The sequence below is a fragment of the Thalassophryne amazonica genome, unplaced genomic scaffold, assembly GCF_902500255.1.
Source record: "Thalassophryne amazonica unplaced genomic scaffold, fThaAma1.1, whole genome shotgun sequence".
Classification (NCBI taxonomy): domain Eukaryota; kingdom Metazoa; phylum Chordata; class Actinopteri; order Batrachoidiformes; family Batrachoididae; genus Thalassophryne; species Thalassophryne amazonica.
In genome coordinates, this window is record NW_022986231.1 from 232,208 (window position 1) to 256,287 (window position 24,080).

General features: G+C 43.9%; 1 protein-coding gene across 2 annotated transcripts in view; it reads left to right on the top strand.

Moving 5' to 3' along the window:
* The window catches only part of LOC117505612 (signal transducer and activator of transcription 5B-like), a 255,380-nt gene that overhangs the window by 94,183 nt on the left and 137,117 nt on the right, over positions 1-24,080 (top strand). For both annotated transcript variants that reach the window (XM_034165193.1, XM_034165194.1), the window contains 4 exons: positions 13,007-13,184; positions 15,901-16,031; positions 23,176-23,327; positions 23,821-23,976. In XM_034165193.1, the coding sequence (XP_034021084.1) occupies positions 13,007-13,184; positions 15,901-16,031; positions 23,176-23,327; positions 23,821-23,976 (617 nt within the window). The remainder of the gene's footprint in view (positions 1-13,006; positions 13,185-15,900; positions 16,032-23,175; positions 23,328-23,820; positions 23,977-24,080) is intronic.

Genomic DNA, 24,080 nt, shown 5'->3' on the forward strand with positions numbered 1-24,080 from the left:
TCAGCTCTAACCTCAGAAAACATGGTGTCGTTTTTCTTTGTTACGCTGATGACAGCCAGATATATGGCCCCCTGATGAAACGTGGTTTCTCTCAAACCCTTTCTCTCGTGTCTTGAGGATATAAGGCCTGGATGGCTCTAAACTTCCTAAATTTTAATGATAAGAAAACTGAGGTGATTGTGTTTGGCCCTGGCGGCTCCTGTGTACCCTCCCCTGTTGATTTGGGCCCTTTGGCAGTTTATGCAAAGTCTACTGTTACTAATTTGTGTTTTAAGATGAACAGTGATATTAAATTGGATCACCAAATTAGTGCAGTAGTTAGGTCTAGTTTCTTTCACCTGAGGCAGTTTGCTAAGATGAAGTCTTTTCTCGCGCATCAGCACTTAGAAACAGTAATCCATGCCCTCATTACTTATCAGCTGGATTACTGTAATGCACTTTATTTTCAAGTTAGCCAGTCCTCCCTTGCACATCTCCAGTAAGTTCAAAACGCTGCCGCTCGTCTGCTAACTGGAGCATGAAAGAGGGAGCACATTACACCTACCCTGGCCTCCCTCCACTGGCTGTCTGTGCACTTCAGTGTTCATTTTAAGATTTTTTTTTTTGTTGTTGTTGTTTTGTTTTAAATCTTTAAATGGCCTTGCCCCACCCTAGTTTTCTGAGCTTCTTCACCCCTATGCCCCTGTACGGTGCCTCCGGTCAGCTGATCAGCTAATTCTTGAGGTACCAAGGTCCAAGAGAATGCTCAGAGGGGATCAAGCGTTTTCAAGCATTTTCTGTTGCTGCTGCTAGAATTTGGAATGCTCTACCTGTGCTCTGTTTTTAAAACCATTCTTAAAACCTGCTTTTATTCACTGGGTTTTCACACAGTATGAGACTTAACTCTGTTTTAGTTGGCTTTCTATAATCTGGGAGCCCAGATACATTTGTTTCAAATCTCGAGTACAAAAGGTTTGACACCTGGGATGGGTAGGACTGTGCTCGGGAACCCCCAAAAGGCCTTTCTTAACTTCCACAAACATGGACTACCACTAGAAGGCACCACACGGAGTACCCCAAAATCAGAGTTAATTCACACATCCAGTACATCCACCAAATCTGTGCCAAAATGTTCAGTCTGTGAGTCTGATAAAGGATGGGTGATTCTTAAGTTCCACAAATGTGGACTAAGAGGCTTAAGAAGGTCTTATGCAACCCCCCAATAAAAACTATACCAAATTTTGGATTGGTTTGCTATGTAGAATCTGTGATAGTTTGATCATTTCAATGCCTTTGTTGTAAAAAGGAATTTTCAGGAAAGATTTATCATCATCTTTGGTTATTGCAGTTTTTCCATTTTTTGTAACCCTAACCTAAAGTTAGCTAAATCTTTTATGACAAGTGGAATATACAACCCCTGGCAAAAATTATGGAATCACCGGCCTCGGAGGATGTTCATTCAGTTGTTTAATTTTGTAGAAAAAAAAGCAGATCACAGACATGACACAAAACTAAAGTCATTTCAAATGGCAACTTTCTGGCTTTAAAAAACACTGTAAGAAATCAAGAAAAAAAATTGTGGCAGTCAGTAACAGTTACTTTTTAGACCAAGCAGAGGGAAAAAAATATGGACACACTCAATTCTGAGGAATAAATTATGGAATCACCCTGTAAATTTTCATCCCTAAAACTAACACCTGCATCAAATCAGATCTGCTCGTTAGTCTGCATCTAAAAAGGAGTGAGCACACCTTGGAGAGCTGTTGCACCAAGTGGACTGACATGAATCATGGCTCCAACCCGAGAGATGTCAATTGAAACAAAGGAGAGGATTATCAAACTCTTAAAAGAGGGTAAATCATCATGCAATGTTGCAAAAGATGTTGGTTGTTCACAGTCAGCTGTGTCTAAACTCTGGACCAAATACAAACATGGGAAGGTTGTTAAAGGCAAACATACTGGTAGACCAAGGAAGACATCAAAGCGTCAAGACAGAAAACTTAAAGCAATATGTCTCAAAAATCGAAAATGCACAACAAAACAAATGAGAAATGAATGGAAACTGGAGTCAACATCTGTGACCGAACTGTAAGAAACCGCCTACAGGAAATGGGATTTACATACAGAAATGCTAAACGAAAGCCATCATTAACACCTAAACAGAAAAAAACAAGGTTACAATGGGCTAAGGAAAAGCAATCGTGGACTGTGGATGACTGGATGAAAGTCATATTCAGTGATGAATCTCGAATCTGCATTGGGCAAGGTGATGATACTGGAACTTTTGTTTGGTGCCGTTCCAATGAGATTTATAAAGATGACTGCCTGAAGAGAACATGTAAATTTCCACAGTCATTGATGATATGGGGCTGCATGTCAGGTAAAGGCACTGGGGAGATGGCTGTCATTACATCATCAATAAATGCACAAGTTTACGTTGATATTTTGGACACTTTTCTTATCCCATCAATAGAAAGGATGTTTGGGGATGATGAAATCATTTTTCAAGATGATAATGCATCTTGCTATAGAGCAAAAACTGTGAAAACATTCCTTGCCAAAAGACACATAGGGTCAATGTCATGGCCTGCAAATAGTCCGGATCTTAATCCAGTTGAAAATCTTTGGTGGAAGTTGAAGAAAATGGTCCATGACAAGGCTCCAACCTGCAAAGCTGATCTGGCAACAGCAATCAGAGAAAGTTGGAGCCAGATTGATGAAGAGTACTGTTTGGTCATGAGTCCATACCTCAGAGACTGCAAGCTGTTATAAAAGCCAGAGGTGGTGCAACAAAATACTAGTGATGTGTTGGAGCGTTCTTTTGTTTTTCATGATTCCATAATTTTTTTCCTCAGAATTGAGTGATTCCATATTTTTTCCCCTCTGCTTGGTCTAAAAGAGTAACCATTACTGACTGCCACAATTTTTTTTTCCTGATTTCTTATAGTGTTTCTTAAAGCCAGAAAGTTGCCATTTGAAATGACTTTAGTTTTGTGTCATGTCTGTGATCTACTTTTTTCTACAAAATTAAACAACTGAATGAACATCCTCCGAGGCCGGTGATTACATAATTTTTGCCAGGGGTTGTAAATTATATTTTTTGTGTTGCATGTCATTTTTGTTTCACGTGTCATTTTTGTTTCACGTGCGCTAACCTTGTATTGTCTGCCTGTGGTGTTACTCCTGAAGTTATTTCCTTCTACTATGTATTTGAAAGTTTTACATTTACTACTACCACATTTACCAACTCTAGTCTCCTGTATAGCATTGGTCACATCCCTTCCTACCAAGGTAGGGTTTGGGGATGCAATGTCATAAGTACAGGACAAGTTGGAAATAAGAGGTATACCCTTCTTTAAGGGACTAGGGTATGAGTCCATCACCTTGGTGTATAGGGCTAGTGACCGCCCCATATTAAAAGTAGCTATCATATGTAGTAACTTATGTATGAGGGACAGGGTAAAAATATTATAGGACTATTATTATAATACGTAGTTATCGTAGTTATATTAGTATCAGAAAAGTATAGAAAATTATTAATAGCTAGGAAAAATATAAAGTAAGAATAGCTAGGAATAAGTATATAATATACAAACAGTATATGGAACATATATGATTACCAGGCACGAATAAACGTGTCATATCAAAACTTATCCTAAACCAGTCTGCCGGGGTAATGAAACCACCAAGCACAGAACTGGAAGTTAAGTAGCGACATGAAAATTCAGTAAGGTATATCTTATATATTATATTCCAATTCTAAGGTGGAACTATGCCAGTATACAAAGGTATATCTAAATATCTCCCGAGAGTCAGTGTGGATTTTGGGCCAACAAGGGAACCACCGACATGATCTTCGTCCTGAGACAGATCCAGGAGAAGTGCAGAGAACAGAACATGGCCCTTTATGCAGCCTTCATAAACCTAACCAAGGCTTTTGACACGGTCAGTCGTGAGGGTTTGTGGAAGATTCTTGCACGACTTGGCTGCCCTCCAAAGCTCCTCACCATCATCCACCAGCTGCATGAAGGCCAGATGGGACAAGTGAAGTACAACGGGACTCTGTCCGGCATCTTCCCCATCTCAAATGGCGTCAAACAAGGTTGCATCCTCGGGCCCACTCTGTTCTCCATCTTCTTCAGCATGATGCTTCGTGAGGCCAAAGAAGACTTGACAGACGGCATCTATATCCTCTTCAGAACCGACGGAAGTATAATTTGCGGCGCCTTCTGTCCTACACTAAGATACTGTGTCGTCCATACGGAGCAAGCCTTGCAGCACATTGTCAACTGTTTTGCTGAAGCAGCAAGAGCCTTCGGCCTCACCATCAGCATGAGAAAAACAGAAATGCTATATCAACCGGTCCCCCATACAGCATATACCCCACCCCAAATCAACATCGAGGGTACCAGCCCGAATGCAGTAGAGCACTTCACGTAACTCGGTAGTGTTATCTCAAACGACGCATCTGTTGCCAAGGACCTAGACAGTCGCCTTGCCAAGGCCAGCAGTTCTTTTGGTAGACTCTCAAAGAAAGTCTGGCAGAATCACGCACTGCGCCTTTCCACAAAAATGCAGGTCTACAGAGCCATTGTGGTCCCTACCCTCCTGTATGGAGCTGAAACCTGGGTTCTGTATCGCCAGCAGATCAGATTACTGGAACGATTTCATCAGCGTTGTCTCGAAACATCTTCGGGATCAAGTGGCAGGACTACGTCTCAAATGAGGACATCCTTACCAGAGCCAAATTGCCCAGCATGGAGTCTATTATACTCAAACAACAGCTTCGTTGGGCAGGCCACGTAGCCAGAATGGATGATACACGCATGCCGAAATTAATTCTCTTTGGCGAGCTCAAGGAAGGGAGACGAAACCAAGGGGCCCCCAAAAAGCTCTATAAGGACCAGCTGAAGAAACAGCTCTCCCTTGCAGGCATTCAGCATCAGTCATGGCAGCATCAAGGAATGTCAACCAGAGCTGTTGCTCGTGTATTGAATATTCATTTCTCTACCATAAGCCGTCTCCAAAGGCGTTTCAGAGAATTTGGCAGTACATCCAACCAGCCTCACAACCGCATACCACGTGTAACCACACCAGCCCAGAACCTCCACATCCAGCATGTTCACCTCCAAGATCGTCCAGCCACTCGGACAGCTGCTGAAACAATCGGTTTGCATAACCAAAGAATTTCTGCACAAACATTCAGAAACGGTCTCAGGGAAGCTCTTCTGCATGCTCATCGTCCTCATCGGAGTCTCGATCTGACTCCAGTTTGTCGTCGTAACCGAATTGAGTGGGCAAATGCTCACATTTACTGGCATTTGGCACGTTGGAGAGGTGTTCTCTTCACGGATGAATCCCGGTTCACACTGTCCAGGGCAGATGGCAGACAGCATGTGTGGCGTCGTGTGGGTGAGCGATTTTTTTGATGTCAATGTTGTGGATCGAGTGGCCCATGGTGGCGGTGGGGTTATGGTATGGGCAGGCGTCTTTTATGGACGAAGAACACAGGTGCATTTTATTGATGGCATTTTGAATGCGCAGAGATACCGTGACGAGATCCTGAGGCCCATTGTTGTGCCATACATCCAAGAACATCACCTCATTTTGCAGCAGGATAATGCACGGCCCCATGTTGCAAGGATCTGTACACAATTCTTGGAAGCTGAAAATGTCCCAGTTCTTGCATGGCCGGCATACTCACCGGACATGTCACCCATTGAGCATGTTTGGGATGCTCTGGACCGGCGTATACGACAGCGTGTACCAGTTCCTGCCAATATCCAGCAATTTCGCACAGCCATTGAAGAGGAGTGGACCAACATTCCACAGGCCACAATTGACGACCTGATCAACTCTAAGCGAATGAGATGTGTTGCACTGCATGAGGCAAATGGTGGTCACACCAGATACTGACTGGTATCCCCCCCAATAAAACAAAACTGCAACTTTCAGAGTGGCCTTTTATTGTGGGCAGTCTAAGGCACACCTGTGCACTAATCATGGTGTCTAATCAGCATCTTGGTATGGCACTCCTGTGAGGTGGGATGGATTATCTCAGCAAAGGAGAAGTGCTCACTATCACAGATTTAGACTGGTTTGTGAACAATATTTCAATTCAATCAATTCAATCAATTTTTTTTTAATATAGCGCCAAATCACAACAAACAGTTGCCCCAAGGCGCTTTATATTGTAAGGCAAGGCCATACAATAATGATGTAAAACCCCAACGGTCAAAACGACCCCCTGTGAGCAAGCACTTGGCTACAGTGGGAAGGAAAAACTCCCTTTTAACAGGAAGAAACCTCCAGCAGAACCAGGCTCAGGGAGGGGCAGTCTTCTGCTGGGACTGGTTGGGGCTGAGGGAGAGAACCAGGAAAAAGACATGCTGTGGAGGGGAGCAGAGATCGATCACTAATGATTAAATGCAGAGTGGTGCATACAGAGCAAAAAGAGAAAGAAACAGTGCATCATGGGAACCCCCCAGCAGTCTACGTCTATAGCAGCATAACTAAGGGATGGTTCAGGGTCACCTGATCCAGCCCTAACTATAAGCTTTAGCAAAAAGGAAAGTTTTAAGCCTAATCTTAAAAGTAGAGAGGGTGTCTGTCTCCCTGATCTGAATTGGGAGCTGGTTCCACAGGAGAGGAGCCTGAAAGCTGAAGGCTCTGCCTCCCATTCTACTCTTACAAACCCTAGGAACTACAAGTAAGCCTGCAGTCTGAGAGCGAAGCGCTCTATTGGGGTGATATGGTACTACGAGGTCCCTAAGATAAGATGGGACCTGATTATTCAAAACCTTATAAGTAAGAAGAAGAATTTTAAATTCTATTCTAGAATTAACAGGAAGCCAATGAAGAGAGGCCAATATGGGTGAGATATGCTCTCTCCTTCTAGTCCCCGTCAGCACTCTAGCTGCAGCATTTTGAATTAACTGAAGGCTTTTTGAACAAACCTGCAGCTGCTGCCATTACACATCTGGCTGTTTCTTCTTCTTCTGCTATATTTTTAACAGTATTCAGTAGCTTCGCCCTCATGTGGGAACACATGTAATTACAGCTGATCATCCCAGTAATCACTTAAAGCGTTAAACATTAAACTAGCATATATATATATATATATATATATATATATATATATATATATATATATATACATGAGTGAGGGTGAAGCAGCCTATTAGATAATTAATAGCTATTAGGCTAAGCTATAATTGTAGCAGTACAACTGTATAAACAAAGGCTCAGATATGTTAAAGGTTTTATCTAAGGTTTACCCTATTTGTTAGGTTATGGTTAGGTAATGTAGGTTGAAGCAATTCCATCTTCTACATGTTTTTTAATGGAAACCCAAAACTTCGATATTATTTCTTGATGTCTATTAGAAAATCTTTTGAACTGAAGAAGCAATTTGTTATACAGAAACCCTTGTTTAGCTAATCTACTTGTAAGTTTATCGTGTCTAGTGGAAAAACTTTGGTAATTATCACAGATGCGACCAATTCTGACTAATTGAGAGGTGTAAACACCGTATGTAGGTTTACTCTGTATGTTACTACTCATACAAGGAAATTTTACAATATGAAAGTTAAAATCATCGCGTTTGTCAAACGGCTGTTCTAAACTGTCTATAATGCTCAACTCTATCGGGAAGTTCGCAAATGAGAGTTTTCACTTGCAAAATGAGCCAGTACCAGGACAGTTTCCTTGGTAAGGAGTTAACAAACGGCGTATAGTCAAGATTATGTTACTGATGTTAGTTACGAAAAGTTGGAAAGATATTCAAAGATTCGACCTTCTGAAAGCCATAACTTCAAAGCGAATCGCCGTTTTAAAACAAATGACACCTCTTTCCAAACATAATACAGACCGACCAAATTGATCATTTTCCCACTACACACCCTCAAAAACAATGTAACGGCCCAATTGCAGCGTCATTTTTTCAGGCAGCAGTGTAAAGGGCCTTTACTCTGTTATAAAGCTAGCGAGAACTATGAATCCTAATTACAACCCCAATGCCAATGAAGTTGGGACGTTGTGTCAAATGTAAATAAAAACAATACGATTTGCAAATTCTCTTCAACCTACATTCAATTGAATACACCACAAAGACAAGATATTTAATGTTCAAACTGATAAACTTTGTTTTTGTGCAAATATTTGCTCATTTTGAAATGGATGTCTAACACATTTCAAAAAAGATGGGACAGCGGTATGTTTACCACTGTGTTCCATCGCCAATGCTCAAAGAACACCTGTCTGGAACATTCCACAGGTGAACAGGTTAATTGGAAACAGGTGAATGTGATGATTGAGTATAAATGGAGCATCCCCAAAAGGCTCAGCCATTCACAAGGAAAGATGGGGCAAGGATCACCACTTTGTCAACAACTGCGTGAAAAAATAGTCCAACAGTTTAAGAACAATGTTTCTCAACGTTCAGTTGCAAGTAATTTAGGTATTCCATCATCTACAGTCCATAATATAATCAGAAGATTCAGACAATCTGGAGAACTTTTTACCAGTAAGCAGCAAGGCTGAAAACCAACACTGAATGCCCGTGACCTTCGATCCCTCAGGCGGCACTGCATTAAAAACCGACATCATTGTGTAAAGGATCTTACCGTGTGGGCTCAGGAACACTTCAGAAAACCATTGTCAGTTAACACAGTTCATTGCAACATCTACAAGTGCAAGTTAAAACTCTACCATGCAAAGCGAAAACCATACATCAACAACATTCAGAAATGCCGCTGCCTTCTCTGTCCCAAGCTCATTTGAAATGAACAGCTGCAAAGTGGAAAAATGTGCTGTGGTCTGATGAGTCCACATTTCAAATTGTTTTTGGAAATCATGGACATTGTGTCCTCCGGACAAAAGAGGAAAAAGACCATTCAGATTGTTGCCAGCGCAAAGTTCAAAGCTAGCATCTGTGATGGTATGGGGGTGTGTTAGTCATGGGCAACTTACACATCTGTGATGACACCATCACGTTCTGCACGTGTTACAACAGCGTGGCTTCGTAGTAAAAGAATGCAGGTACTAGACTGGCCTGCAGGCAGGCCAGTCTAGTACCCTTGAAAATGTGTGTTGCATTATGAGGCGCAAAATACGACAACTTAGACTTGATTTACGATTTCAGTTGGGCTGTTGAACAGCTGAAATTGTACATCAAGCATGAATGGGAAAGAATTCCACCTACAAAGCTTCAACAATTAATGTCCTCAGTTCCCAAACACTTATTGTAGAGTAGAGTAACTTTATTGATCCCCACGGGGAAATTAAGGTGTCAAGTAGCGTACACAAATACACATAATGCCCACATGGACATTTCAAGACACACATATACACAACAAGCATTTACACAGGTCAAAGTCAAGGGGAGGAAAAAAAAAGCAATTGTGCAAAACAAAAACATATCCTGTGAGTTGAGGTAGACAAGAGATTAACATGACCAAGAAGCAATGAGTGTTGACAGATAAGTCTATGATGTAGTACTGTGATGTAGAAGTTAGAAGAACTAAGACATAAATAGTATTCAACAAAGAACAAAAATCCTGGTAAGGTGCATGAAGACATTTAGCAAAAGTTGAAGTGATCAAAAAGCAGTGTTAAGTGTACTAAGCAATGATAGGAGTGAAGATTTCTCAATCGTCACAACTTCATAGTCCAGTAAAAAGTAAAAAGTGTATTGCACAGTCCACACACACACACACACACACACACACACACACACACACACACACACACACACACACACACACACACACACACACACACACACACACACACACACACATGCCTAGAGGTATCCTGGGACTGGGCCAGCTCAGGCATTGCTTATCACATTCTTTGTGATAAGCAAGGAAGAAGTATGTCCAGTGTTCATGAGAGTTCCATAGTGCAGTGATTATCCTAGATAGTGCAGTGCAACCGTCCCTGGTAGTGACAAATAGTGGGGTAAAAACTGTTTTAGTGTCTTGTAGCGAAAACTTAGCATTCTTGAATAACTGGAGGACTTGGGGTCTTAGGCAGTCCAGTCCCCAATGATGATGTCCTTCTGTGTGTTGTTAAACAGTTGAATGGCCCATGGGACAAAGGACCTCTGTAGCCTGTCTGTACTGCAGGAGAGGGCACGGAGTCTGTGGCTAAACAGACTCAGCTGGTTAGTGAAGATGGTGTGAAGGGGTTGTTTCTGATTGTCCATTATAGAGTCCAGTCTGTTCAGGGTTCTGTTCTCAGCTGTTGAATTGAGAGTCTCAAGCTCCATGCCCACCATTGAACCTGCCTTCCTCACCAGTCTGTCCAGACGTCCAGCGTCTCTCTTCCTAATGCTACCACCCCAGCACGCCACAGCATAGAAGAGCACGCTGGCCATGACAGACTGGTAGAACTTCAGCAGAAGTCGGTTGCAGACATTGAAGGACCTCAGCCTTCTGAGGAAGTAGAGCCTGCTTTGGCCCTTCTTGTAGAGTGCATCTGAGTTTGTATACCAGTCCAGTTTATTGTCGAGGTGCACCCCTAAGTACTTGTAAGTGCAGACTGTCTCCACATTTTCTCCCTCAATAGAGACAGGCACCGAAGGCGGGGCGGATCTCCTGAAGTCAACCACCATTTCCTTGGTTTTGGTGGTGTTCAGGTGCAGCTGATTGGTTCGGCACCATCCCACAAAGTCCTCCACCAGTCCCCTGTACTCCTATTGAGTGTTGTTAGAAGCAAAGGTGATGTAACACAGTGGTAAATATACCACTGTCTCAGCTTTTATGAAACATGTTGCAGGCATCCATTTCAGAATGAGCAAATATTTGCACAAAACAATAAAGTTTATCAGCTTGAACATTAAATATCTTGTCTTTGTGGTGTATTCAATTGAATCTAGGTTGAAGAGGATTTACAAATCATTGTATTTTGTTTTTATTTACATTTTACACAACGTCCCAACTTCATTGGAATTGGGGTTGTACAATTAGACACAATTCAACCACTAGGAGCAATGGACACCCACAGTCCAGTGCCTGGGGACCAACTCCAAATGCAGAGAGGTGGGGCTCAGTGGAATGTGGTGAGGAGCTGTGGTCTCAGCCTCCATCATAATTCCTGCAAACATGGGTTCTCTCTCTGGCTTTGAGAGAACCCACATGCTTCCCAGTCTTTGCCCCTTTTTGACAAGGTTACCATAAGGCTTTTTTTTCTTTGCACAGTAAAGTTTTAAGTGATATTCTTGAATGCAGTTCTGTGTTGTAATGCTTGATAAGGTTTCCCAAAAGTAATCCTTTGCCCAGCACCATTAAGACGCCAATGTTTTTCAGTTGCATTTGGTAAAGTATGGCCTATATTTGTTGATAACATTGAAATCTGGTTGGGGTCTTGATGGTGCAGAGGGTTATGGGCCTTTAAATACAGCCAATTTTGCAAAATGACCAGACTTTGAGCACCCTCTATATTCAGCGCCATTGATCCAAATATGCATATAAGATGAAAGAGTTTGCCTCCCTATGTCATTTGATAGTTAAACTAGCTTGGGGACTAGATGGCGCTGAATGTTACACCACTTGAAAGATGGGAATTTAATGAAATATCAGTTTTTTCCATATTTTTGCCTTGAACTTTGATAACCCCTGGCAAGGTAAACGTTTGGTTTTCAGTTAAAAAAAATTTTGGAAAAGTTTGTTTCTTGGTAGGTTCCATCTCTGAGCCAAGTTTCATTGACATCCAAGTCGGCTTGAATCACACCCTAATGTAAACCTATCTGAAATTTAAAAATATTGGCTCTTAAGTTGAACACAAGACATGAAATATCTTTGGGTCATACTGTCTGCAATGAAATAAAGGAAATATAAGGGCACTTTGCATTTTTCAACCCATCCCAGCCTTTTCTGATTTGGAGTTACAATACAGCATCAGCCATTTGCTGCCCCGCATTAAAGGAAGTAACACGCTAAGGACCCATTTGACAAATAACAGTGACAAATGACTAAAATCAGTGTTTGTATCAAGAGCAGTGACTCTAATAAAGACTGTAAGACATTAACAGTTGAGATGCTCATGATGATGGCAGCAATCAGAAGTATGAGTTTTCTATTAGTCAGGGCCCATGTACACAATCATTAACCCCTCCCCAAACAACACCATTTATAAGTTGCTCTAAACAAGAATGGGGTGTATGCAGCCACCTGAAGAAAAAGCACAGCTCGCAGTTTTTGTGTGGCCAGTTTGAGTGCTTTAAGTAGAAAATCACTGAACATTTCAGAAAGACACTCGTGTCATACTACAGCACCTTTTCAGGTAATCAATCAGACTGCGTAAAACAGAAGAAGCAGCTTGTTTTTGCTGTCGGTCTACAGTCAGCTGATATGTCTCACAAAATATTACAGCAAAGATAAAGAATTTTATCTGTGATAGCAGATTGGACAAATGCTATGTACCTGCTGAGGGTGAGTGGTTTTGTCATTGTACACATTATAAAATAGTTAACTTTTTATTGTTGTCATAGGAAGAAATCCTGAGATGAGTTGTGGGACAAAGCACTTTCCTCTGCGCTTTTCGGACCGGAAAACACAGCACAGAAACCAAGTCCTAACACCAGATAGGGCCTGAAACCCCAGAGAGAGCAGGTCCCACTTGGGACCACTCACCAGCAGCCTTTTGCTGCCTCTGGTAGGGGAGGAATTGAATACATTGAAGGAATGGTGAATTCAGAAGATCATCATGGCATTGTTGAGCAAAAGGTGTTGTCCAGGTGTGCCACAACACTGTTTGAGGTGAAGGTTTTGTGTCTTTAAACAGGGCCAGGATCTAAAGCACATTTCCAACTGCAAAAAAGAAACACCAGCCATTAGTGAGTCCTGACATAAATCTCATTGAGCTACTTTGGAACACATTGAAATTATTTAACTGTATGCCAGATTATTTTTTAATGGACCATTTTGTTAAATATCTTGACAATACAAAAGTGGTACATATGGATAAAAAAATGTATGAAATTGCCATTTGTCCAGCTGACGAAAGTGCACTTTTCTGTTTTTAGGCTAGTTGTGGGAGCGGGGTGCATGTCATGGACAGCTTGTCTCAGCGCCACCAGCAGATCAACCAGACCTTTGAAGAGCTTCGACTGGCCACCCAGGAAACTGAAAATGAACTACGAAAGCTACAACACAGTCAGGAGTACTTCATCATCCAGTACCAGGAGAATCTGCGTATTCAGGGTTCGGACACAAGAGCACATCATGTACTCACTTACGCAGCAGCTAGTTTTTACATACACTGTACCTGATAAAGTACCCACCCCTTTGTGTTATTACATCCTTTATTATCCTTGCTGTGGAGAGGGAACAGGGAATTTTGGAAAGGGTACCATTGGGACATCTGTCCATGTGATTTGTTCTTAGTGGCACCTGTCTGGGACCATACTAAAACAAAAATGGACGAAATGGAGAAAAATGGGGACTGATAATTACAAAATGGGGTAAAATGTAACAAATTGGAGCAGAGTGAACCAGACTGACTCCAAATAAGTATTTTTATTTAATTGCTTGTGTTTTTTTTGTGAGATGCGTTCAGCACATGTAGTAGGGGCAGGTGGCCTTCAAGAGATGAAATTTCAGACAATGGGTCAGTCTGATCCATTTCGTTGCATTTTAACCCCATTTCGTTATCAGTCCCCATTTCGCTAAAAAATTAAAGTACTTAATGGAATCATATTTGGAGTCAGTCTGCATTTCGCTATGTTTTACCCCCATTTTGTTATTATCAGTCCCCATTTTGCTCCATTTCACTTAAAAATAATTCAAGTACTTAATTGAATCATATTTAATAAAATTTGGTGTCAGTCTGCTCCATTTCCTTACATTTCCCCCCCATTTTGTGATTAGCAGGCTCCATTTCGTCCTTTTGTCTTTTAGTATAGGCACCTGTCTGGATTATACAGGATAATGATGAAGTCCTATATGGGCACCGGGGTTTGGCTCTGGATAGCATGGCCCTCGGACATGATGCCAGTTCATTGCTGGGTGCTGCCCACTCAGTCCACCCACTTACAACTTGGTGTACTGAGATGTCTCGTTCAAGGACACACACACACACACACACAGGTAGTATCTCTGGGAATTAAACCCAGGTCTACATATTGGAAGTCCATCTTCTATTCTGTGGTTATAAACGATAAGCATCGTTTGCTCTCATGGCAAACCTGAGCTGTGGATTTATGACCCTTATATGATTGTTGTTTTAACGATCTTGTTTGGGAACATAATCTCGATGGATTTTTGTGACATGTGGCTGAAGCCTGATGTTTTTGGGTCTGGTTTCACTTCTAGGTGTAAGGTCTTATAACTCTGACCTCAGATGTAGAACTGAGGCAGGTTTTAAAATCCACTCTTTGTGGTGTCACCTGTCAGCACATTGTGAACACTCCTGACCACCGCCAACAGTGGAATTGCACGGCATTTATTTGAACTGATGCATTGTTAATTAATAGGACACGAAAGTTTATATTCACTTTTTTTTAATTAAGTAAACTGAACACACTCTCCTATCTGCATCTTTTACCTCCCTAACCTGCTGCACTTCCTTTCCAGCTCTGTCCTTTTGTCTGGCCAATCAGTACTTTTCTCCTTCCTTAGGCTTTACCTTCTTTTATTATATGGCTGCGTGCACTCCGATTGGCTGATTTCCGGTCTGATATGGGAAAATATCAGACCGGTTACCATGACAATTGGTCCGGAACGTGTATCACATTTGTTACAAACCAGAAAGATAAAAACACAATTAGAAAATCCAAGTTGGACATGAACGTACTCCATAAATAGCTAAAACATCATCGGAAAAAATACACAGATTGAAAGTTTACCAGCTAACGACCCGACCATCTGTTAGCAAGTTCTTCATGGAGGTGAAGTGAACAGGTCGGACTACAAGCCGCCAGCAGTTTTCACATTCGGGTGATACTGTAAGTTCGCGTGATTATACGTATATGTAGTAGCCATATAAAAAACAAATTATTAACCTCACTTGCTCAGTCTGTATGGGGAAATATCAGACCTCTGTGTTTTTCGCACGGACCTCGCTAATGCTCGGCCCGTACTTATACCTTGGTCTGATATTTCCCCGTACAGACCTCACACACTGTTAATAATCCTTTAGTACATCATACTGTAGGCCTTTTCCTCAGCCTTTGCCACTTCTCTCTTCACCTTATGCAGTATTTTCTTGTACTTTATTTTGCTTTGTTCAGTTTCTGCAACTTTCTGAACATCCCAGTTTCTCCGTGTACTTTCCTGAACATCTTCCTCCTTGCACTCTTCAGATGTCACACACACAGTACCTTCCTGTCTGTCTTCCTCACCACGTCTGCAGGACTTTGAAAGATGTCTAGAATCACTTCACCTTCATCCGCTGCCTCTCTCATCTGCTCCCTGAATTTCACACAACAGTCTTCCTCCTTCAGCTTCCTCCATCTGATCCAGTCTCGTATTCAGGCCCATACTTAATGCCATGACTTTAGATTGGTATGTAATTTTAGCCCTGAGTTGATTGTGTCCTGGTCACCTTTAGTGCTTGGAGGGACTTCATCAGCTGCTGGTTGGACATGCAGTCAGTTTTGTGTCCCTGAAGAAGGGCAGCACAGTGGATTAGTAGTTAGCACTGTTGGCTCACAGCTAGAAGGTCATAGGATCGATTCGAACCTGTGGCCTTTCTGTGTGGAGTTAGCATGTTCTCTCCATGTTTGTGTGGGTTCCCTCCGGACCCTCCGGCTTCCTCCCATATCCAAGAACATGCAGGTTAGGTGGACTGAAGATTTTCTAATTGTCCAGATCTCCCTTGTGAAAGAGGTCTTGATCTCAACAGGACTGACATGGTTAAATGACCAGACTTTGCTTCCTTTGTTTGTGCACTGTGTGATGTGTTCGTCCTTCCTGTTAGCCCAGCTGAGCAGCTTGACCTCGCTGCCTCCCGCAGAGCGCACCCAGAGGGAGACCAGCCTGCAGAGCAAACGAGCCACTGTGGAGGCGTGGCTCACCCGAGAGGCCAGCACGCTGCAGAAATACAGGCTTGTAGGAAAACACACACACACACGTAGGTGCAGTGGGCTGTTTGTTGTTCCAGGGATGTTTGTGGCTCACAGCAAATGACACAGTCAAAAAAAAAAAAAAAATCATATTTGCTTCACTTCCCTTTTTGTGGCGACTGGCACAGTGTTAGAAATTTGATATCGTACATCCCCCTATTTTGTGAGAATCATTGAAAAAAACAATGCCTGTGAAAGTTTAAGCCAATCCAATAAGTGGAAGTGGTCTCCCAGAGGCATTAAAGATCAGTATAATTCGGTAGGATTTGGCGCATATGAAGTCTTTGTCCAAAACTATCACAAAAGGTCAGTTTTCATCAGGTCTGTAAAATATCAATTACAAACTGATGCAAAATCATCTCTCAAAAGCTCAATGGCCTAAACTTCAAGAGATCCAGTCTCAAGCACAAGAGATTTGGAACAGTTCGGTAGGGGATCAGCCAGATCACACACACATGCACAGGGTGAGAGCTCATGCTGACTCCCCATGGAATCCAACCTCCCAGCTGAAGTGCATCGTGTATCCAACCCATCTGAAGAGATCCATGCTTGATATTGCAACCACAGTCTTTTTCATGAAGAAAGCATAGACATTCAGAGGTCACACACAGCAAAGCAGTATGCAGGTATGGACATGAAAATCATATTTTATTTGATATACTTAATCATTGAACACTACTAAATTGCTCAGTGCTTCAGAATGTTAGTGTGAACTACAAATTATTATAATAATATTCTTAGTATGTAATCACTTATGTTTATTGTAATAATCTAAAACATTTGCTAACTGTTCTTTCAGAGTTCTACAAAAGGTGCAGCTGATTTCAATGAAATCGAGAGTTATGAATGTAACTACGGTTCTATGAATTCCAGATGACCGCCAGAGGGCGGTGGTTTAGCACCTGGCTAACTACATGTGCGCAGCACAGAGGTCGAGAATATATACCAACAAAGTCACGCCATTGGATGTGACCTGTGTGACGTCACTGGTTGTCTTTATATACCAGACGCTCGCTTCTTTTCGGAATTAACTCACAAGACTGAGTGACAAGCATCTCTGGTGGGCATCCAGAATTCATAGAACCGTAGTTACATCGTAACTCTCGTTCTATTTCATTCCTCCTGACCGCCAGAGGGCGGTGCTTTAGCACCTGGATGACTTAATACCAACAAAGTCACGAAGAGTCAAACTCACCTCGCATCAGCAGTGGGGAGTGGAGGCAGACAACACCGCCGAAGTCACCGCAGGAGGAGCAGCCACATTCAGTCTGTAATAGCGGGCGAAGGTACAGGACGAAGCCCACGTAGCAGCAGCACAAATATCACTTAAAGGGACCCCTCTCAGTGCAGCCCAGGAGGCGGTCACCCCTCTGGTGGAATGGCACGTAACTTTAGGAGGCTGAAGACCTCTGGACCTGTATACTTGTAAAATGGCATCCACGACCCAATGCGAGAGTCGCTGCTTTGAGACAGCACAGCCTCTTTTGTGATCACTGTAACACACAAACAGGGCATCCGTTTTCCGGATCCCGGCAGTCGCACTAATGTACTGCTTCAACATTTGGACAGGACACAGAGAACCTGGAACAGATAATCCTGGATCAGAATGCATGGCATACACAGCCAAGGAAACTGGCTGGTTAACATGAAAGGTTGAAATTCTCTTGGGTAAAAAGGACGGATTAGGCCACAGCGTAACCCCAGATCCGTCAGAATTCCATCGCAAACAGTCCCCAGCGACTGATAGGGCATGGAGCTCTCCCACCCGCTTAGCCAAAGACAGTGCAAGTAGAAAGGCGGTCTTTACTGACACCCATTTAAGATCAGCACTTTCAACTGGTTCGAAACAGGATAAGCTTAAACCCTCCAGGACTAGAGGAAGGTCCCATGAAGGTACGCGTGCAAGCCTTGGAGGCTGCAAACGTAGAGTACCTTTCAAAAAATTACACACTAAGAGGTGTGAACCCACTGACCGGCCATCATCATAGACGTGCCGGGCAGAGATTGCAGCAACATAAACCTTCAAGGTAGCGACAGAAAGTCCTTTCTCCAGCAGTTCTTGTAAATATTTGAGGAGAGTAGGCACAGCGCAACGCTCCGGGTCTAACTTTTGGTTCTCACACTACCGCGCAAACAGCTTCCATCTGTTGTCATACAAAGCCCTGGTAGAAGCAGCATGTGAATTAAGGATAGTCTGAACAACAGCCTGGTCACAAGAACTTAACAAGGAGTCCAGCCCCTCAACGGCCACACATACAGTTGAAGGTGTTCTAGGTGAGGGTGCCAAATCCTCCCCTGTAGCTGTGACAACAAATCCTTTCTCTCCGGGAGAGCCCAAGGTTCCCCCTCGAGGAGTTTGTAAATCATGGGAAACCAAATCCTCCCCGGCCAGAATGGAGCAACCAGCAGCACCCTGTGGCTGCTCTGATCTATCCTGTGCAGTGTCAACATCAGCAGCAGGAGAGGAGGGAAGGGGAAGGAGGAGGGAGCCAATGCATCCTGCCCCAGTGGGCTGTCTGGTTCCGAGAGGGAGTACCACCGTGGGCAATGTGTCGAGGTGCTTGAAGCGAAAAGGTCCACTTCCGCTACACCATACTTCTGCCAGATCATTTGGACCACAGTCGGGTTCAGTCACCACTCTCCCGGTAGTGGTTTCTGTCTGGAGAGTAAATCCGCAGCGCTGTTCTGTACGCCGGGCGAAGAGAAGCCTCCGAGTTTCTGCCAATGAGTGATTGGACCTGGTGCCTCCCTGATGGTTTATGTGATAGACTGTTGACGTGTTGTCCGACCGGACAAGAACATGTCTTCCTCTCAGGGCTCGGAGGAAATGCTTGAGAACCAGTTGCACAACGCGAAGCTCCAGCACGTTTATGTGTTGGAGTCTCTCCTGAGGACTCCAGACACCCCTCACCATCCTGTGATTCCACACGGCCCCCCAACCTTTGAGTGATGCATCTGTAACAACCACCTCTCGGCGAGAAGGGACGGAGCCTAGAGGGACACCCTTGCAGATGAAGTCCACGTTCCCCCAGGGTCTGAGGTGCAGAAGGCACTGGTTGGAGAGTCGTACAAGCCTGTGCTGATGCAACTTTGAATTGAGGCCTAGGTTGTTGATCCAAATCTGTAGGGGACGTAAGAACAGAAGTCCCAAAGGTACCACTAGCGACATTGCAGTCAATTTGCCCATCAACCGGAGCAGCAAATCAAAATGCAGCGTCACAGCCCATTGAATGTGTGAGACAAGATGAATTACATCGTCCACTCTCTGCGGGGATGGCGATGCAGTCATAGTCAGGGAGTTGATGGCAATGCAGATGAAGGTCGTTTGTTGACTGGGAACAAGGGAACTCTTTGCAAAGTTCACTGTGAGTCCTAAATGAGAGACATGGTTCAGTAGAAGAGCTCTGTCGTGTGCCTGCTCCTGAGTCGGAGCGCAGACAAGCCAATCGTCTAAGTAGAGTAGGATTCTTAATCCAAGAGCTTGCAGTGGGGCTAGTGCTGCAGCCATACATCTGGTAAATGTACGAGGGGCAAGAGAGAGGCCAAAAGGAAGCACCCTGAACTGGTATGCCTGACCTTCGAAAGCAAAGCGGAGAAACTGAAGTCGACACTTGTGAACCAGTCTCCTGGTGTGATAGTTTGAAGGACATCTACTGTGCGGAGCATGTGAAACTGCAGCACTTTGATATAACGATTCAGACGTCGGAGATCGAGGATAGGACGAAAGCCGCAATCCTTCTTTGGAACAAGGAAGTAAATTCAATAGAACCCCCTGAGCTGGTCTGAACGGTGAACTGGCTCTATGGCCCCATTCTCCAGGAGTTCCAAAATCTCCCGTTGTAGGGCGGCAGACTGCACCGAGTCGGAAACGACAGTCATCCTCACGCCATTGAACTTTGGAGCACGACATCTGAACTGAATTCTGTAACCTTTGAACAAGGTTGAAATGACCCATGGGTCTTGAACTTGAGCCTCCCAGTGGCTGAGTTGATTTCGTGAAAAACGGCTGGGGGCCACACGTTGGCAGTCAGACCTGACCACCTCTGCCTCGCATCCCTGAGGACCTCTGGGCGCAATTACTGGAAGCTCTGTGAAACCGTTCAGTTCTCGGGGGTCTGCCCGTAGGTTCCTGAAAGGCAGGCCGCTGGGAGAGCTGGCCCTCAACTGCGAAAGCACGTGCAGCTTGGATGTAGAGTAAAAAGCTGTAGCACGTCTGACTGGCTGAGGTCTGGAAGGTAGGTAGGTAGGTCAACAAACTGTTGCCGTGATTTACTAGCCTCAACAGCACGCTCCAAAGTTTGTTGGGCTGCAGGTCCAAATACTTGGCCTGGAAGAACCAGCAGCGAACGGAGCGAGCCTCTGCAGGATTCGGACAGGGGGGACTGCGCAAGCCACACCTGATGTCTAGTGATGGTAAGGGTTGACATCAGTCTGCCAAGTTCTCTGGACATATAAGCAAAGGTTTGGAGTGAGGCATCACTAAGACTTTGTGTAGCATCATCAACCTCTGCCTCCCTCAGACTTTGAGAGGGCAAGGGCTAAATGGGACAGTGAGTTGCCTAGGCGACTGATGCGAGCAGCTATGTCATAGCTGTTGGTGAGGAGGTCATCACTGACCCTACACTGAGGTCGTGGGCAGCGGGCATCCGGCCGAGCAGCATCAGCTGGAGCCACAACCAGGTTCGCAATAATGCTGTCAACGGCGGGCATACAGTTCAGACCATACTGCGCCGAATCACACATAGAGCTAAGGGCTCTGCAGTCCTGCGATAGATGGGTCAATAATTTGGGGTCTGCCCATCATCGGTGGAGCTCATCGATATATAGTTGTGAAACTGGAACATTGAACTCAGGCTTCTGAGTGACTTTGAAAAAGGCACTTGAAGCGGTGGTTTCCGCAGGGGGATTGTCAACCCCAAGCCTGGATAAAGCCAACAGAACAGCTTGCTTGACAAAGGATAGTCCCGGTCCGGTTTGCGGCAGGGACTCTGCCTCAGAGGTGTGAGAGCCCACTAATGAATGGCTTGGAGAAAGACCCTCTCATCCTCATCCTCCACACAGTTTATATCACTTGTCATGTACAAGGAATCAGTTGCAGCAATAGACACGACATCTTCCTCCTGCTGAGTAACTACATTGGTCTGATCAGCCTCATTAGGGACAAAAGGAACTGTCACTGCATCCCTAGGCTGTAGATTCAGAAGCAAGGACTTAATCTGAGCAAACTCAGAAGTCAGCGTTTCAACCTTTTCAGCCAAAGCATGGTCATGAGTAACCTTCTTAGCAGAAGGGGCTCCTGCATGTGGGCGTTTACTGCGTTTTGGTTCCTTCCTGGGGCTGGAGGCCAAAGTCGCACTAGATATTCCACTTTCCAATGCCAAAGGCTAGCAGATCTCTCTGCCAGTGGCATGCTGGCACAATTAAGGCAGGCATCGCCAGTCAGGGCTTCCCTCAGGTGTCCAATCCCAAGACACGAGGGGCAAAACATATGTCCATCATCTGGGCTCAAGGGAGCCAAACAGGTACTACAGCCATGCAACAAAGGCCCTGTCAACATTGTGGACTGCGTGCGGATGGATAACCCAAGCCCTGACAGTTACAGATGGAAAGACAAAGCGAGAATCACACGCAGTGTAAATAGTAACACGAGGCATGGAGCGTGAAGCACTCACAGCCGTCGACTTGACACAAGGCACGGAGCGTGAAGCACTCACAGCCGTCGACTTGACACGAGGCACGGCGCGCGAAGCACTCCAGCTGCAGACTCGGAAGGATGGTGTACTCACGACAGGAGTCAGTCAAAGAATACAAAAAACAGTGAAGCCGTGTCTCGCAGCCTCTGGAGGATGTGTGCAGTGCAGGTAGCTCCAACCGAAGGTGGGTTGCGAGGCTACAAGCGAGAGCGGCAATCGCAGCTAAATGCGTTCAGCCTCTAAGAATGCGAGATTGTAGAAAAGAAGCGAGCGCTGGGGGCGTCTGGTATATAAAGACAACCAGTGCCGTCACCCAGGTCACATCCAATGGCGTGACTTTGTTGGCATATATTGTCGACCTCTGTGCTGCGCACATGTAGTTATCCTGGTTGTGGTCAGGAGGAATGAAATAGAACCTGACTAAAAGTGACGAGTAGCGACAACTACTGTACCAGCTGGTTGAGCACCACTGAAAACTAGTCCCAGCAGATGCTACAAAGCAACAACTCATGTGAATTCAGTCCGTTACTGTTTGATTACTCATGCATGTCTGAACTAGAGACAATCCGAAACACCTCAGTTAACTGTTGTTCTCATATTATGCATGCTAAGAGTAACTTTAAATTTTTTGATTCTTTCAGCATTGAAACAGTTTTCCTGTATTTTAGATAGTAATATACTACAAAAATGGTTCTTTCATGTTATTTTTTCAATAATAGTCTGATTTGTTACATTATTAATGTTGTCACCTATACTGGTTCAATAACTAATAGGCCACTGGTTCTACAGTTTAATGTTAAATAAAAGTTAAAGTGGAACATATAATTGCTGTAATACTTGTGTAATAGTATTAAAGAAAATGTATCTATTTGTAGAAAGTGATATAATTAAATCAATAAATGTTCATCATATTTTGGTTCTGATGCATTTTGTTCTTGATTATATTGACCAAAGGTTGAATTCAGTCAAATTGGAAAGGATAGAAATCTTTATGTAGTGTAATGACACTGGTGTTATTCTGGACGAGACTCGCTGAAATTTCTAATTTTGCAAAAAACACTGGGGCCTTGGGAGACCAAGACGTGATGGATTTTCATGAAATTTTAACATGTTTTCTTCACCATTTCTCCTAAAACGAAGGGGTGTGCAACTTGAAATAAAAAAAAAAAAAAAAAAAAATTCGGCCACCCTACTGACACATGATCATGTAAACAGTAAAGCAAATGTAACAAAACCAGTCCAAACCAAAGGCTCTTGATGTTTCCTGTCAGTAGGGTTTCCTTTGCTTCTCCTCCTCCTACAGCATCGTCTTAATGTGATCTAAGCCCTGACCCAGTCATGCAGACTGTCTTCACATAGTAGGACTGTGTGCCCCTGAAGAGACGGTGATCAAACTGGCAAAAGCCTTTCAGCCTTTGGGTGGCGCTGTGTTTGCAGGACTTGTCTGAGCAGCACCAGAAGACTCTTTCGGTGCTGAGAAAGCAGCAGACTCTGATCCTGGATGAGGAGCTGATCCAGTGGAAGAGGAGGCAGCAGCTGGCGGGCAACGGTGGACCTCCTGAGGGAGGACTGGACATCCTTCAGTCCTGGTCTGTCCTGAGATATTTTCCAGTCTGTCATGTTTTAAAGCCACAGTGTGTCTATGTTAAAGCAGGTGATGACATTAATGACTTTAATGACAAACCTGCTGAATCATTCTGCCACTACAGTTCCTTCCTTTGTGCTTACACTTTTTTAAGGAGACAGGTCAGCAGGTCAAACATCTGGAGGTCATTTTTAACTTTGGTTGTGGTTGTAAAAAATAACTGAAGCGAGTTTCCTAGAGTTATGCAGCTTCATGGTGGAAGTGTCTGTTGGTGTCTTGAGTTCTTTTTGTTGTATTTTAGAACATTAAATGACCTCCAGACATTTTCTCTGCTGATTTCTCAGTTAACTAATGAAGAGGTGAGTTCTTCTGGTCCCTGTGACACAGGAACGTCACATTCATTACTTGATGGCTGAAATATGACAGAAGCCCTTGTTTGAATGTTTGCACTGAGCGGTTTTTGTCTGTTGATGTTTGTCTTTCTTGCTGTGGTCCAGGTGTGAGAAGTTGGCTGACCTGATCTGGCAGAACCGGCAGCAGATCCGACGTTGTGAGCATCTCACCCAGCAGCTTTCTCTGCCAGGTCCCATGGAAGAGCTTCTGGGCAAGCTCAATGCTGACATCACAGATATTATTTCTGCTCTGGTTACCAGGTGAGAACCAAACCTCAGACTCATCCTCTTGGTTTCAGGCTGGGTTAAAAGAATCCACAGGTGGTTAAAGTTTAAAATTTAGCCTTTAAGACTCAGTGCTGTCA